Genomic DNA, 18,506 nt, shown 5'->3' on the forward strand with positions numbered 1-18,506 from the left:
TTGATGATATTAATTCTTCCTAGCCAGGAGGATGGGATGAGTTTCCATTTGTTAGTGACCTCTTTAATTTCTCTTAAGAGTTCTTGTAGTTTTCAGGGTATAGGTCTTTCATAGATTGTGTTTTTAATAGCATAATAAGCAAGCTAAGTAAGATTGTTAGACAGTAAAGAAGCTGCCTTTGAACCTTTAGTCACCATGAATCTAAAGCCTACAATGGCAATAAGTAGATATCTATCAATAATCACTCTAAATGGACTGAATATACCTATCAAAAGACACAGAATTACAGAATGGATAAAAAAAAAAAGACCCATCTATATGCTGCCTACCACAGACTCATTTCAAACCCAACGACCTACACAGACAAAAAGTGAAGGGATGGAAAAAGATATTTCATGCAAATAATAGGGAGAGAAAAGCAGGAGTTGCAGTACTTGTATCAGACAATTAGGCTTCAAAATAAAGAAAGTAACAAGAGACAAAGAAGGACATTACATAATGATAAAGGGGTCAGTCCAACACGTGGATATAACCATTATAAATATCTATGCACCTAACACAGGATCACCTACATATGTGAAACAAACACTAACAGGTTTAAAACGGGAAATAGAATGCAATGCATTCATTCTAGGAGACTTCAACACACCACTCACTCCAAAGGACAGATCAACCAGACAGAAAATAAGTAAGGAGACAAAGGCACTGAACAACACATTAGAACAGATGGACCTAACACACATCTACAGAACACTCCACTCAAAAGCAGCAGGATACACATTCTTCTCAAGTGCACATGGAACATTTTCCAGAATAGATCATGTACTAGGCCACAAAAAGACCCTCATTAAATTCAGAAGGATTGAAATTCTACCAACCAACTTCTCAGACCACAAAGGTATGAAACTAGAAATAAATTGTACAAAGAAAACAAAAAGTCCACAAACACATGGAAGCTTAACAACATGCTCCTAAATAACCAATGGATCAACGACCAAACAAAAACAGAGTTCAAGCTATCTATGGAGACAAATGAAAACAACAACTCAACACTCCAACTTTTGTGGATGCAGCAAAGGCCATGCTAAGTGGAAAGCAATACAGGCTTACCTCAAGAGAGAAGAACAATCCCAAATGAACAGTCTAAAATCACAATTAATGAAACTAGAAAAAGAACAAATGAGGCCCAAAGTCAGTAGAAGGAGGGACATAATAAAGATTAGAGCAGAAATAAATAAAATTGAGAGGAATAAAACAACAGAAAGAATCTATGAAACCAGGAGCTGGTTCTTCAAGAAAATAAACAAAATAAGTAAACCCGTAGCCGGACTTATCAAGAAAAAAAGAGAGTTTACACATATAGACAGAATCAGAATCGAGAAAGGAAAAATCACTATGGACACCACAGAAGTAAAAAGAATTATTAGAAAATACTATGAAAAATTATATGCTAACAAATTTGATAACCTAGAAGAGATGGACAACTTTCTAGAAAAATACAACCTTCCAAGGCTGACCCAGGAAGAAACAGAAAATCTTAACAGACCAATTACCAGCAATGAAATTGAATTGGTAATTTTAAAAAGTACTTAAGAACCAAACCCTTGGACCAGATGGTTTCACCACTTAATTTTATCAAACATTTAAAGAAGACCTAATACCCACCCTCTTAAAGTTTTCCAAAAAGTAGAAGAGGAAAGAATATGTCCAAACTCATTCTATGAAGCCAGTATCACTCTAATACCAAAACCAGGCAAAGACAACACACAAAAAAGAAAATTACAGAACAATATCCTTGATGAACATTGATGTAAAAATACTCAACAAAATGTGGAGGTTTCTAAAAAACTAAAAATAGAAATACCATTTAACCTGGGAAATCCACTCCTAGGAATTTACCCAAAGAAAACAAGTTCTCAGACGCAGAAGGACCTATGTTTATTGCAGCACTATTTACAATAGCCAAGATATGGAAGCAACCTAAGTGTCTATCAGTAGATGAATGGATAAAGAAGAGGTGATACATATACACAATGGAATACTATTCAGCCATAAGAAAGAAACAAATCCTACCATTTGCAACAACATGGATGGAGCTAGAGGATATTATGCTCAGTGAAATAAGTCAGGCAGAGGAAGACAAATGCCAAATGATTTCCCTCATTTGTGGAGTATAACGACAAAGCAAAACTGAAGGAAGAAAATAGAAGACTCACAGACTCTAAGAAAGGACTATCAGTTATCAAAAGGGAAGAGTGAGGGAGGGTGGGTGGGGAGGGAGGGAGAAGGGGATTGACGGGAATCATTAGTGCATATGATGTGTGTGGAGTCACGGGGAGGGCAGTGTGGCACAGAGAGGAAAAGTAGGGACTCTGTGGCATCTTACTACACTGATGGATGGTGACTGCAAATGGGTATGGGGGGGAACTCGATAATGAGGGTGAATGTAGGAACCACATTGTTTTTCCTGTGAAACCTTCATAAGATTGTATATCAATGATATCTTAATAATAAAAGAAAAGAACTCATACAGCTCAATGGCAAAAGAAATCTGATTAAAAAATGGGCAGAGCAGGGGCGGAGCCAAGATGGCGGCGTGAGTAGAGCAGTGGAAATCTCCTCCCAAAAACACATAGAGCTATGAAAATATAACAAAGAAAAATCTTCCTAAAATAGAGACCACAGGACACAGGACAACATCCAGACCACATCCACACCTGCAAGAACCCAGCGCCTTGTGAAGGGGGTAAGATACAAGCCCCAGCCCAGCGGGACCCGAGCGCCCCTCCCCCCGGCTCCCGGCGGGTGGAGAGAAACCGGAGCGGTTTTTTTTTTTTTTTTTGGCGAGCGCTTTTTGGAAGCCTTAGAGGGACGGGCCCCCGTTGCTGGGGAGGCAGGGTGGCGGGACCGGTGAGGAGGTGCCTGGGAACGGCGCCGGAGGACAAAGAATATCCCGCGTTTCTCCCTGCGAGACCTGGGGGCGGGTTCCTGAGACCGGTGCCTGAGGACGGAGGAGGTCGCGCGTTTTTCCCCTTATCTTTCTCTCTTTTTGCCGAGTGCTTTTTGGAAGCCTTGAAGGGACAGGGACCCCGGTGCTAGGGAGGCAGGGCGGCGGGACTGGTGAGCGGGTGCGTGGGACCAGTGCCTGAGGACAAAGAATATTGAGCGTTCCTTCCCTGCGGGACCGGTGGGTGGGTGCTTTTTGGAAGCCTTGAAAGGACAGGGACCCTGGTGCTAGGGAGACAGGGCGGCAGGACCAGTGAGCGGGTGCCTGGGACCGGCACCTGAGGACAAAAAAAAAAAAAAAAAAAATCGCTTGTTTTTTCCTTTTTTTTCCTTTTTTTTTTTTCTCTTTGTTTCTGTTCCCTCTCTCATTGTTGCTGCTGTTGTTTTGGTTTGGAGAGTGCTTTTTGGAAATCTTAAAGGGGCAGGACAGGTCACTTAGACCAGAAGCAGGGAATCTGGGGATCTCTGGGCACTCTAACCCCCTGGGCAGCAGGGAGCACAGAGGCCCCTTACGGAGATAAATAGTCTCCTGGCTGCTCCCCCTCCAACGGGGCTCCACCATTTTGGAGGAACAGCCCCAGCCAGGCCAAGCCCACAGCAACAGCGGAGATAAACCCCAAAGCAACTGGGCAGGAAGCAGAAGCCCTGTCTGCGCACAGCTGCCCAGCACAAGCCACTAGAGGTCGCTATTCTCCCAGGAAAAGGCTACAAACCAACAAGAAGGGAAGCTCTTCCAGCGGTCACTTGTACCAGCTCTGCAAACTATCTCTATCACCATGAAAAGGCAAAACTACAGGCAGACAAAGATCACAGAGACAACACCTGAGAAGGAGACAGACCTAACTAGTCTTCCTGAAAAAGAATTCAAAATAAAAATCATGAACATGCTGACAGAGATGCAGAAAAAAATGCAAGAGCAATGGGATGAGATGCAGAGAAAAATGCAAGAGCAGTGGGATGAAGTCCGGAAGGAGATCACAGATGTCAGGAAAGAGATCACAGAAGTGAAACAATCCCTGGAAGGATTTATAAGCAGAATGGATAAGATGCAAGAGGCCATTGAAGGAATAGAAGCCAGAGAACAGGAACATATAGAAGCTGACATAGAGAGAGATAAAAGGATCTCCAGGAATGAAACAACACTAAGAGAAATATGTGACCAATACAAAAGGAAAAACATTCGTATTATAGGGATACCAGAAGAGGAAGAAAGAGGAAAAGGGATAGAAAGTGTCTTTGAAGAAATAATTGCTGAAAACTTCCCCAAACTGGGGGAGGAAATAATCGAACAGACCATGGAATTATACAGAACCCCCAACAGAAAGGATCCAAGGAGGACAACACCAAGACACATAATAATTAAAATGGCAAGGATCAAGGACAAGGAAAGAGTTTTAAAGGCAGCTAGAGAGAAAAAGGTCACCTATAAAGGAAAACCAATCAGGCTAACATCAGACTTCTCAACAGAAACCCTACAGGCCAGAAGAGAATGGCATGATATACTTAATGCAATGAAACAGAAGGGCCTTGAACCAAGGATACTGTATCCAGCACGACTATCATTTAAATATGATGGTGGGATCAAACAATTCCCAGACAAGCAAAAGCTGAGGGAATTTGCTTCCCACAAACCACCTCTACAGGGCATCCTACAGGGACTGCTCTAGATGGGAGCACCCCTAAAAAGAGCACAGAACAAAACACACAACATATGAAGAATGGAGGAGGAGGAATAAGAAGGGAGAGAAGAAAAGACTCTCCAGACAGTGTATATAACAGCTCAATAAGCGAGCTAAGTTAGGCAGTAAGATACTAAAGAAGCTAACCTTGAACCTTTGGTAACCACGAATCTAAAGCCTGCAATGGCAATAAGTACATATCTTTCAATAGTCACCCTAAATGTAAATGGACTTAATGCACCAATCAAAAGACATAGAGTAATAGAATGGATAAAAAAGCAAGACCCATCTATATGCTGCTTACAAGAAACTCACCTTAAACCCAAAGATAAGCATAGACTAAAAGTCAAGGGATGGAAAAACATATTTCAGGCAAACAACAGTGAGAAGAAAGCAGGGGTTGCAGTACTAATATCAGACAAAATAGACTTCAAAACAAAGAAAGTAACAAGAGATAAAGAAGGCCACTACATAATGATAAAGGGCTTAGTCCAACAAGAGGATATAACCATTCTAAATATATATGCACCCAATACAGGAGCACCAGCATATGTGAAGCAAATACTAACAGAACTAAAGAGGGAAATAGACTGCAATGCATTCATTGTAGGAGACTTCAACACACCACTCACCCCAAAGGATAGATCCACCGGGCAGAAAATAAGTAAAGACACACAGGCACTGAACAACACACTAGAACAGATGGACCTAATAGACATCTATAGAACTTTACATCCAAAAGCAACAGGATATACATTCTTCTCAAGTGCACATGGAACATTCCCCAGAATAGACCACATACTAGCTCACAAAAAGAGCCTCAGTAAATTCCACAATATTGAAATTCTACCAACCAATTTTTCAGACCACAAAGGTATGAAAGTAGAAATAAATTCTACAAAGAAAACAAAAAGGCTCACAAACACATGGAGGCTTAACAACATGCTACTAAATAATCAATGGATCAATGAACAAATCAAAATAGAGATCAAGGAATATATAGAAACAAATGACAACAACAACACTAAGCCCCAACTTCTGTGGGATGCAGCGAAAGCAGTCTTAAGAGGAAAGTATATAGCAATCCAGGCACACTTGAAGAAGGAAGAACAATCCCAAATGAATAGTCTAACATCACAACTATTAAAACTGGAAAAAGAAGAACAAATGAGGCCTAAAGTCAGCAGAAGGAGGGACATAATAAAGATCAGAGAAGAAATAAACAACATTGAGAAGAATAAAACAATAGCAAAAATCAACGAAACCAAGAGCTGGTTCTTTGAGAAAATAAACAAAATAGATAAGCCTCTAGCCCAACTTATTAAGAGAAAAAGAGAGTCAACACAAATCAACATAATCAGAAATGAGAATGGAAAAATCACGACAGACTCCACAGAAATACAAAGAATTATTAAAGACTACTATGAAAACCTATATGCCAACAAGCTGGAAAACCTAGAAGAAATGGACAACTCCCTAGAAAAATACAACCTCCCAAGACTGACCAAGGAAGAAACACAAAAGTTAAACAAACCAATTACAAGCAAAGAAATTGAAACAGTAATCAAAAAACTACCCAAGAACAAAACCCCGGGGCCGGACGGATTTACCTCGGAATTTTATCAGACACACAGAGAAGACATAATACCCATTCTCCTTAAAGTGTTCCACAAAATAGAAGAAGAGGGAATACTCCCAAACTCATTCTATGAAGCCAACATCACCCTAATACCAAAACCAGGAAAAGACCCCACCAAAAAAGAAAATTACAGACCAATATCCCTGATGAATGTAGATGCAAAAATACTCAATAAAATATTAGCAAACAGAATTCAACAGTATATCAAAAGGATCATACACCATGACCAAGTGGGGTTCATCCCAGGGATGCAAGGATGGTACAACATTCGAAAATCCATCAACATCATCCACCACATCAACAAAAAGAAAGACAAAAACCACATGATCATCTCCATAGATGCTGAAAAAGCATTTGACAAAATTCAACATCCATTCATGATAAAAACTCTCAGCAAAATGGGAATAGAGGGCAAGTACCTCAACATACTAAAGGCCATATATGATAAACCCACAGCCAGCATTATACTGAACAGCGAGAAGCTGAAAGCATTTCCACTGAGATCGGGAACCAGACAGGGATGCCCACTCTCCCCACTGTTATTTAACATAGTACTGGAGGTCCTAGCCACGGCAATCAGACAAAACAAAGAAATACAAGGAATCCAGATTGGTAAAGAAGAAGTTAAACTGTCACTATTTGCAGATGATATGATACTGTACATAAAAAACCCTAAAGAATCCACTCCAAAACTACTAGAACTGATATCGGAATACAGCAAAGTTGCAGGATACAAAATCAACACACAGAAATCTGTAGCTTTCCTATACACTAACAACGAATCAATAGAAAGAGAAATCAGGAAAACAATTCCATTCACCATTGCATCAAAAAGAATAAAATACCTAGGAATAAACCTAACCAAGGAAGTGAAAGACTTATACTCTGAAAACTACAAGTCACTCTTAAGAGAAATTAAAGGGGACACTAATAAATGGAAACTCATCCCATGCTCATGGCTAGGAAGAATTAATATCGTCAAAATGGCCATCCTGCCGAAAGCAATATACAAATTTGATGCAATCCTCTCAAATTACCAGCAACATTCTTCAATGAATTGGAACAAATAATTCAAAAATTCATATGGAAACACCAAAGACCCCGAATAGCCAAAGCAATCCTAAAAAAGAAGAATAAAGTAGGGGGGATCTCACTCCCCAACTTCAAGCTCTACTACAAAGCCATAGTAATCAAGACAATTTGGTACTGGCACAAGAACAGAGCCACAGACCAGTGGAACAGATTAGAGACCCCAGAAATTAACCCAAACATATATGGTCAATTAATATTTGATAAAGGAGCCATGGACATACAATGGCAAAATGACAGTCTCTTCAACAGATGGTGCTGGCAAAACTGGACAGCTACATGTAGGAGAATGAAACTGGACCATTGTCTAACCCCATATACAAAGGTAAACTCAAAATGGATCAAAGACCTGAATGTAAGTCACGAAACCATTAAACTCTTGGAAAAAAACATAGGCAAAAACCTCTTAGATATAAACATGAGTGATCTCTTCTTGAACATATCTCCCCGGGCAAGGAAAACAACAGCAAAAATGAGCAAGTGGGACTACATTAAGCTGAAAAGCTTCTGTACAGCGAAAGACACCATCAATAGAACAAAAAGGAACCCTACAGTATGGGAGAATATATTTGAAAATGACAGATCTGATAAAGGCTTGACGTCCAGAATATATAAAGAGCTCACACGCCTCAACAAACAAAAAACAAATAACCCAATTAAAAAATGGGCAGAGGAACTGAACAGACAGTTCTCCAAAAAAGAAATACAGATGGCCAAGAGACACATGAAAAGATGCTCCACATCGCTAATTATCAGAGAAATGCAAATTAAAACTACTATGAGGTATCACCTCACACCAGTAAGGATAGCTGCCATCCAAAAGACAAACAACAACAAATGTTGGCGAGGCTGTGGAGAAAGGGGAACCCTCCTACACTGCTGGTGGGAATGTAAATTAGTTCAACCATTGTGGAAAGCAGTATGGAGGTGCATCAAAATGCTCAAAACAGACCTACCATTTGACCCAGGAATTCCACTCCTAGGAATTTACCCTAAGAACGCAGCAATCAAGTTTGAGAAAGACAGATGCACTCCTATGTTTATCGCAGCACTATTTACAATAGCCAAGAATTGGAAGCAACCTAAATGTCCATCTGTAGATGAATGGATAAAGAAGATGTGGTACATATACATAATGGAATACTACTCAGCCATAAGAAGTGGAAAAATCCAACCATTTGCAGCAACATGGATGGAGCTGGAGAGTATTATGCTCAGTGAAATAAGCCAAGCGGAGAAAGAGAAATACCAAATGATTTCACTCATCTGAGGAGTATAGGAACAAAGGAAAAACTGAAGGAACAAAACAGCAGCAGAATTACAGAACCCAAAAATGGACTAACAGGTACCAAAGGGAAAGGAACTGGGGAGGATGGGTGGGCAGTGAGGGATAAGGGGGGGGAAGAAGAAGGGGGGTATTAAGATTAGCATGCATGGGGGGGAGGGAGAAAGGGGAGGGTGGGCTGCACAACACAGAGAGGACAAGTAGTGACTCTACCACATTTTGCTAAGCTGATGGACAGTAACCGTAATGTGGTTGTTAGGGGGGACCTGATATAGGGGAGAGCATAGTAAACATAGTATTCTTCAGGTAAGTGTAGATTAAAAATTTAAAAAAAAAAAGAAAGAAAGAAAGAAAAGGGGGATTACTCCTTAACAGGATAAAACTATTGGTAAATCAAAGATCAATGCATGCTTTAAATATCCTTAATGTTGATCACTTAAAGGGTGTCAGATGATCAGCTATGGAGGTACTCTTTTCTGATAATATTCCTTTCTCTTAATTAAAAAAAAAAAAAAAAAAGCAGTTACTGTGTGCTGACCTCCAATGAGTTCTGCACAGTGGTATAGAGGGCATGTCAAAGTGTGGGCAAAGGGTCTGTTTGTTTCTACGCAGAAGATCAAGGCCTAGCTTGGATACCCAGAAAATGAACTAAGATACGATATGAGGAGGAGCTTCCGGCATCAGCACTCTCTGGAGGACTCGTGCCGGGGGATGATCATCAAAAAGCCTCCACAGGGATCCGGACGATGCTGCGGTTGTGGCTGCATCCAGCCCACCGTCTCCTGGACTTGCCATAAGAAGGAGGAGGGAGATGTCTAGGCTGGCATGTGCATACAGTGAGACAACGAATTTGACTGGATCTGTACTGTTGGAACTCAACCAGGAGTTGGGAGGGGTGCAAGTTGTAGCACCCCAAAATCTCATGACTATAGACTATCTATGGTTAAAAGAACATATGGGATGTGAACAGATCCCAGAAATGGGCTGCTTTAATTTGTCTGATGGTTCAAGTACAGTTGGACAATATCCATCATATCATTGATAAATTTTCACAAATGCCTAGGGTGCCTAAATGGTTTTCTTGGCTTCACTGGAGATGGCTGGTAATTATAGATTTGCTTTGTTTATGTCACCATATTCCTATTATGTTAATATGTGTGTGCAAATTAGTTAGTAGTTTAAAACCTATACATACTTAAGGTACTATACAAGAAGATATGTCAAAGAAATAATCAATCCTCCCAAGTTTCCTTCATATGCTACATCTATAGCTTTTCTTCTTCCTTCCTAATTACAAACCTTAAATAGAATTCGTGCCTCATATCGAATTTACCGAGTATCATAATTCCTCCAGGTGGTAAAGATACCTCGAGACAAGTGCTGGGCATAGAAGCCACAGGGCATAAATCTGCAAAGAAGTAAAAAGCTAACCTTTGCAAACAATATGGCTTCTCTCTCACTTACCAACTTTACATTTCCCTGTATGGCCCCGGAAGATGACTGGTTAGCCAGAGACGGGTAAGATTCCTCAAGGGAGGAACAACCTAAGACAGGCACAGTCGCAGGGGGGCCATCAGGTGAGAATTTGGGGATCAACAGAGGTGAGGCTCAGAACCTCACCCCCCCTGCTTTGAGAGAAATCTTCTGCATCCGTGGATGTCTTGCTGCCCTTGTCTAGCCTGGATTAATACTTAGTCCATAGGCACACACCTGATCATCTGATCATCTATATTTGCCTTCTTACAGCACTAAACTATGTTTTCTACCTTTATCTTGCATCTACCTACCATTTCAGCATTTTATTAAAAATAAAAATAATAATAATAATAGGAGAAATGTGGGATCAACATATAAATCAAGTACAAAAATCAAATGAATATTCATATTTGACCTGATGGTTTATAGGTCATATTGCATGATCAAAACCGAAAGTTTCTGTGATGAATGCCCTTGTACTGTTCACCATGTAAGAATTTATTCACTCTGTAAGAATTCGTTCACCATGTAAGAACTTGTTCGTTATGCTTCAGAAGATTGGAGACTGACGAGAATTAGGCTTGAGATGGATTAATGATTGTACATTGAGCATTGACCCCCCTATACTGAATTTTATTGTTGTTAACAACCATTTGATCAATAAATATGAGAGATGCCCTCTCAAAAAAAAAAAAAAAAAAAAAAAAAAGGGCAGAGGACCTGAATAGCCATTTTTCCAAAGAAAACATGCATATGGCAACAGACACATGAAAAGATGTTCAACAGCACTAATCATCAGGGAAATGCAAATCAAAACCACAGTGAGATATCCCTGTACACCAGTGAGAATGGTTAGCATTAAGAAGATAAGAAATAATAAGTGTTGGTGAGGATGTGGCAAAAAGGGAACTCTTGTGCACTGTTGGTGGGAATGTAAACTGGTGCAGCCAGTATGGAAAACATTATGGAGGTTCATCTACAAACCAAAAACAGAAATACCATACAACCCAGTAATTCTATTTCTGGGTATTTACCTGAAGAAAATGAAAACACTAATTTGAAAAGTATGCAACCCTATGTTTTTTGCAGCATTATTTATAACAACCAAGATGTGGAAACAACCTAAGTGTCCACTGGTAGATGAACAGATAAAGAAGATGTAGTATACATACACAATAGAATATTACTCAGCCATAAAAGGGAATGAAATCTTGCCATTTCCAACAACCTGGATGGACCTAGAATGTATTATGTTAACTGAAATAAGGCAGACCGAGAAAGACAAACACCATGTAGTTTACATCATGTAACTCATATGAGGAATATAAAAAACTAATGAAGAAATAAACAAACAAAAAACCCCAGAAACACACTCACAGATACAGAGAACAAAATGGTGGTGGCCAAAGGGGTGGGAAAGGCAAAACAGGTGAAAGGGATTAAGCGGTACAAACTCCCAACTACAAAATAAGTAACAAGGATGAAAAGTACTGCGTAGGGAGTATAGTCAATCACATTGTAATAACTTTATATGGTGACAGATGATAATTACACTTACAGTGGTGAGCATTTCATAATGTATATAAATGTAAAATCACTATCTTGTACACCTGAAGCTATTATACACATATTATATATAGACATATGATATGTCAAGTATACTTCAACAAAAGAATTTTTTCATAATAAATGTGTCTTACTTCCATAATAAGGGGGAAAAGTTATATTAAAAAGCCAGATATTACAAAATGAAAAACACAAACACCTCTAATGATTCCCAACGTATCCATGTATACATAGCTCAGCACTGATCTCTAAGGGTCTCCAATCATTAAATTTAATTATCATGCCATGGTTCTCTAGTCTTTTCCTCTCCTCTTTCTTTCCTATCCTTAGCTTCCAATTTAATCTTCTTAAAATACTGTGACCTCTTGTAATTTTATGTCTTAAAAACTCTCAATAATTTCTCATTTTCTGCACAAGAAATTTTTCAGCCTGGAATTCCTCAAGGTCTTCCATAATTATGGCATTCAATCAACCTTTTCACTTATTATGCACATCCCAGACCACTGACTATTTATATTCTTTCTGTGTTTGTTGCCTACAGCTTTCTGGAACTTGTTTATGTGGTTAACTCTGCATAGAATGTGCTTTCCCTTCATACGTCCATTTTCTACCTAAGACACAGCTTATATACTATTTTTATCCATGGAACATTTGCTAGTTTCTCTTAGTCACTTGAGAATCCATGGCTCTTTCATCTGTCTTTCCAGACACTTGGTTTTCTTATTTTTTTGTTCTATCTTTCCCAATAGACAATGACTTACTTGAGGTAGAAACTTTATCTTACTCATCTTTGTATTCTTCTTACTAAATACTTATTGACTGAATGTAATTAATCAACAAAATAGAAAAACTTACAGAATTCAATACCATTATGTTTAGGTATTTTCAAAGTGCCAGTCTATGGCTTAGATTTCTCTTCCTTTGAACACAGGACACATAGTTAACAGTGTGCAGGTTGGTTCTTACTCTCCAGGTCTGTGATCTAATTAAGTGATTAATGAACCTAATGGGTATTACAGATCTTTCACCTTACACAAACTAAATTATTCTGTGAACAGAGGCATTTCGTCTACAGTAGTTTGTTCTGCAATTTGGGTCACCTTACTTTTCCTGTATAAAGGGAATTGAGCTTTACTCACTGGGCAACGGGATAGAGTGGAAGAACTGAATTTTTCCCCTTACCTTTTTGTATTGTGTACTGTGGTTCCTCCCAGGACAATCCTCACTCCAGGAGTGGTACGGTTCAGGTTATAAACTGTTAGGGCCTCTTCATAGGTGGCTCCTCCAATTACAAACAAAATGATATCCTGAGGTCTGTAATAATGAAGAAGGTGTCATAAAAGGAAATAAGGGCAAAGATTTAAATTTCTAAATCTTTCTTTTTTTGGTGGAGGAAGCAGAATTAAAGCAGAATAGAATAAAAGGTTTAAAAAGTTTTAATTATCTGAAATTGGCAGGAAACAGAGCAGGAAATGCTGAATAGTGATTTGCTTTCTGTTAATGAGCAGATGTCTTAAAATTTCTGTGCTGTGGATTTCAGAATAGCAGAATAGTGTTTTGCTGGAACCAAATGTAGAAATATTCTTTTATATTCAAGAGGCTCAGACTACTTCATGTGACATGATATCAACATAGAAGTAATTTATGCTTGGACTACACATCACCTTTGTCAAATATTTAGTACAGTGTCATTATAATGGCCTCTGTCCAAGGAACTATTTACAAAATAAAGTATTTTGTAAAATACTGTTATATTTGGATGTCCCCATAACATGAGAATTAGAAACATTTAGCATTTTGAGTGTAGAAAAAGAATGGGACACATAAATTAATGGCAGTTCTCAGAACTCCACCTCTTCTTAAAAATCTTTGTTCCCAGATCCTTTGATAAACCAAGAAAAAGAAACCATGGAAACAAACAAATAAAACTGTGGGTGCAGTTTTGTTACTAGACATGCTGACATATCAGCCCAGTCACTAGCCTCATGTAGGTAGCACTGTATAATTTTACTGTTTCAATCTTTATCAAAATGGCTTTATAACGAAAGTGAGTAGTCTTCCTATTAGCTCCTCCTGTAGGTATCAACAAGAAGGAAATCATACTATTTTCAAAACTGCAAAAGTTTGCCTTGTTTTCTTATACCCTCAGAAGAAGATAAAATTACTTAATCTTAGTAGGCAAGTAATTTTATTGAATCACTTACTGGACATTGCTTATATCAAGTAGAAGCATCCAGTTTGGAGGTTACAGCATTGAAATATCTTTAATCCAGGGATCTACATTCTTATATAATCATGAAAACAAACAAACCCTACATTTCCTTTCTGTTTCTCTTTCTAAAACACCTTGAAGGAATTAACTGAAGAGTATTTGTTCTTGGGATTTCATGGGAACAGAATCAGATCATGTGGCGATTTAAAAATGTTTAGATGATCTCTGAATTGCAGAGTTACTCAATTAAAGGCTCCGTATGATGAAGAGGTGGTTATTTTGCACCGAATTAGTCAATTATGACATTTCTATGTGAATGTGGAACTTAAAATCATGCCTTTGAAATACTAAATTTACTTTTTAAGGAAAGATAAGCTTCACTTAAGACTATCCACCTGAAACAATATGTTTAGAACCACAATGCTTTAAAAGTTACATGCTATTAAATATTTTACAATCATTTTTTGCTATTTTAAAATATACTTTGACTAGATAAATGTTTGTACATGGTATAAAATACTAAAGGGAACACTGTAAAAAAAGTAAGTTTCCTTGTCACCTTGGTCCTCTTGCACCCCAGTTTTTCTGTAGAAGCAAACACTATTATTTGCCTGTTATGTATCCTTTCAGTGATATGTTTGCATAAATATATGTATATACATATATAGATAAGTATATACATATTTATGTATTTACTTACAACACACACACACATACACACACAAATGAAACCATTTTATATATACTGTTCTGCCCTTGTCCTTATCTTGGCTATGTTGTGCATTTTAAATTTTGCTTCACAGGTGTCATTCCACCAGCAATTCAGGAAAATGCCTATTTCTCCACATGATGTCAGTACCATGTATTTATAAAGGCTTTTAGTCCTTCCAAACTAAGTTGATTACTTGTTCCTCCTTGATACACTTTCTTTACTTGGTTCCCAGGATATCAGATTCTCAGTTTTCCTTCTCCTTCATTCGTTGCTATTTTTCAGTTTCTCAGGATGGTCTCACTTCATCTCCCTGACCTCTTAATGTTAGAGTGCCCAGAGCCCAATCACTGGTCTCCCTTTCTTTTTGATCTATACTTGCTTCCTACATCTACTCTGTCCAGTGTAGTAGTCACTAGCCACATAAGGATATTTAAATTTAAATTAATTAAAATAAGATTTTAAAAATTCAGTTTCTCAGGAGAACCAGCCATATTTCAAGTGTTCAAGGGTCACATTCCTAGATGGTTTTACCCTGTTTTGTGGTTTTAAATACATCTACTTCCTAAATCTCTACCTCCACCCCAGACCTCTCTCCTAAATGCCAGACTTATCTGCCTACTTGACTTTTCTACTGGGATGTTTAATATATTTCTCAGTCCAACATATTCAAATTCCTAATCTTACCTATTAAGTTTGTTCCACCTGTAGTGTTCCCCATCTAAGTTGATGGCCACTCTATCCTTTCAGATGCTTAGGACGAAAACTTTGGAGTCATCTTAACTCCTTCCTTATTGCTGTAATGAAGCTTTCAGTTGGGGATATAGTGAGAGAAGCAGAAGACAGATCATAGAAAGCCTTGAATCTTACATGCCATGGGGGAATCACTGAAGGGTTTTAATAGGTTATCACATCAAATTTGCTTTTTTGAAGGATAATTTTGGCAGCTGTGTGAGAGTGAACTGGGTACTGTTGGTAGGAAAAGCTGGAGAACAAAAGGCAACTGTAAAACGTCTAGGGAGATTTCATCTGGCAAATAAATACCAGGAGTGGAGAGGGGCAACTGGATATAGAAGACACAAAAAACATATACTGTTTTGTATTTGGTCAATGGGTAAATGTGGAGGATGAGGAGAAAGGAAGAGCCCACGACAACTTTAAAACTTATGGTTTTGCAGCAGCAGACTCACAGAACCCAAGAATGTACTAACAGTTACAAAAGGGAAAGGGATTGGGGAGGGTGGATGGGAAGGGAGGGGTAAGGGAGAAAACAGGGCATTATGATTAGCACACACAATGTAGCAGGGCGGGGACACAGGAAAGGCAGTATATACAGAGAAGACAAGACAAGTAGTGATTCTATAGCATCTTACTATGCTGATGGACAGTGACTGTAATGGAGTATGTGTGGGGGGCTTGATAATAGGGGGAGTCTAGTAACCATAATGTTGTTCAAGTAACTGTACATTAATGATACCAAAATAAAATTTAAAAAATATATATATTATTTAAAGTGTGCAATATATATTTTATAAGTATATATTGTAATACATATTAGTATTAACACACATTGTATATTGTGTGAAATACAATGCATAATAAGAATTTTTAATTTGTGAAAGCAAAAAAGAAAAACAAAAAAACTTCTGGTTTTGGTGACTAGATATAGTGGTTTAGATTTGAGAAGAAAGAAAGCAAGACTGATTTACTGAAAGTAAGACATAAACATGCTGTGTTGGAGATACCTGTGGAACATCCCAATGGAGATGTCCACCAGACATCTGGATATTCAGGTCTGGTGATTTCCTTGAATAAAGGTGGCAGCTGAAGTCATGGGAAAAGGTGAGTTTTACCTAGGGAAATCATGTAGAATGAGAAGAGAACAAAGACAGAATTTTGGGGAAGTCTTTAACATCTTCAAGATAAATAAGAAGAGTAGGCAGCAAAGGCAACTGGGAAGAAAACTATCAGCAAAGTAAGGGAACCAGAAGGGAGAGGCCAAGGGACAAGTGAGTTTCAAGACTAGAATGGCTAACAATGTTAAATGAAGTAGTGGGGTAAATAAGGTGAGGATTCAGAGACCACTGTGCACATTCTTATGATGCATTTTTGCAGGAAAAGTTTTGTTGTACTATAGTGGAGTAAGAAGCCAGGGTATATGGATTGAAAAGGTAAGAAGTGAAGACCAACTGTATTCAAGAAGCCTGACTGTGAAGGGAAGGAGATAGGTCAGAGCAGAACCCAGGCTCAAGGGCTGTACATTTACTACTTGCTTAATAGCAGAAACTTGAGTATGCTTGTAGTCTGTGGGAAAGTAAATAGCAGGGAAGCTGAAAATACAGGAAACAGAGTGAAAGAGTGAAAATAATCAATAGAGAAAGGCTTCAAAAGAGATGACAGGAGTCAAAAACAAGTGTTGGTAGAAAAATTTGTTCTAAATAGGGAAAAAAAAGGATGTATTTCCTTTAGAATGATGGAAGGAGATAAAGGTGGGTATATGTAAATAAGTTTATAAATAAGTTTATATATGAATTTATAAATAGCCCTAGACATTGAGGGAGTTAATGTCTGACAGACTCAATGTTTTCCTCTGTGAGGATAATGGAAAACATTCAAGACTGATGTGGAGAATGAGACGAAGAGGGACTAGGGATACATCAAAAGTTGACTGAGTATTCCTGAAGGCCCAGATGAGGTTAGAAACAGTGAATTTGTAGTGACACTGATCTATAATTTGTGTGGTTTCCTCAGTACCCCAGAGAAGTAGATATGAGCCTTAAGGCTAAATTATTAATCCAATATTAATCTGATGCTTTAGGCTACAGGGAAAGAGGTTTGGCATTAACTTGTAGGAAAGCACTACCACTGTCCATGAATCACCAACATTCTCTATACCGTCAAAGTTTTTTCCTTCAAGTTCTCATGTCCAGTTACTGGCCAGCTTTTTCTTGCTGAGGAGTCATTTGCTTAGGAAGAATTATATGATTATGATAGTAATATTTTTCTACCAATTATGATGAATTCTTATTTATTTGGGGACTGAATATTCAGGCAAAATACAGGTTCTCTTCTTTTATTTCAACTGATACACACTGTTTCAATTCTTACTAATTTTCTACAGAAGGGGACAAGGAATGTGAACAGTTGAAATTCAAGTTCAGTTCTTGTCAGGATCTTTAGGGATATATTTCACAGCAAAGGTGATAAAATAAGCTACAGTTGGTTGTAATTTTTAAAATGGGTGGGTGTCTGTTCCTTTTTTCACAGTATTACCCTCAAAGATATACACAATTTCTTTTAAAAACTAAATTTCTAAGGATGTAAATTTTAAATTCTTCCCACTACATTGGTTCTAGAAATACCAATGATCTGAGATAATTGGCTTCTCAAGTGCAATCACAACTGGTTTAATAGTCATTAAAGATGTAAACAATGAGTTCTGTGAGGAAAAAAAAATCTAATGTTAAAGGATGTGCCATCAAGGAGCCAGAGGATGCTCTACCAATAGTTTGGTCTATGTTGTAACCATCTGGGGGTCAGTCTAGGTAGAAAATAGGAAAAGCAAAAGCAGTTACAGTGTTCAGAAACTGTAAAATCCTCAAAATTGAAATTAAATTATATTTTCAGAAAATTAGTATTTCTTACAGTAAGATTCCACATGCAAATGCTCTTTATGCTGAGGAACAACTCTGGTCTGAGACATTATATAGTTTGCCTTGAGTAAATACTCATGAATTGCACAGATTATTTCAGTAAGAAGAAGGCAGGGAAGTTTCTCCCTTGCAGGGGTACAATAACTGATGAGACGAACCAGACAGTAACACTTGTTTTGAGCTCCTGATCTG

At 38.2% G+C, this 18,506-nt stretch overlaps 1 protein-coding gene and 1 long non-coding RNA gene across 5 annotated transcripts in view; one reads left to right on the forward strand and one right to left on the reverse strand.

Moving 5' to 3' along the window:
• The window catches only part of LOC118973630 (uncharacterized), an 83,059-nt gene that overhangs the window by 43,549 nt on the left and 21,004 nt on the right, over positions 1 to 18,506 (forward strand). The gene's annotated exons all lie outside the window — the stretch shown is intronic.
• Positions 1 to 18,506, reverse strand: part of VPS45 (vacuolar protein sorting 45 homolog) — a 132,084-nt gene that overhangs the window by 38,348 nt on the left and 75,230 nt on the right. For all 4 annotated transcript variants that reach the window (XM_037024883.2, XM_073234558.1, XM_073234560.1 and 1 more), the window contains one exon: positions 12,923 to 13,054. In XM_037024883.2, the coding sequence (XP_036880778.2) occupies positions 12,923 to 13,054 (132 nt within the window). The remainder of the gene's footprint in view (positions 1 to 12,922; positions 13,055 to 18,506) is intronic.

This window comes from Manis javanica, chromosome 4 (genome assembly GCF_040802235.1).
Source record: "Manis javanica isolate MJ-LG chromosome 4, MJ_LKY, whole genome shotgun sequence".
Lineage (NCBI taxonomy): Eukaryota > Metazoa > Chordata > Mammalia > Pholidota > Manidae > Manis > Manis javanica.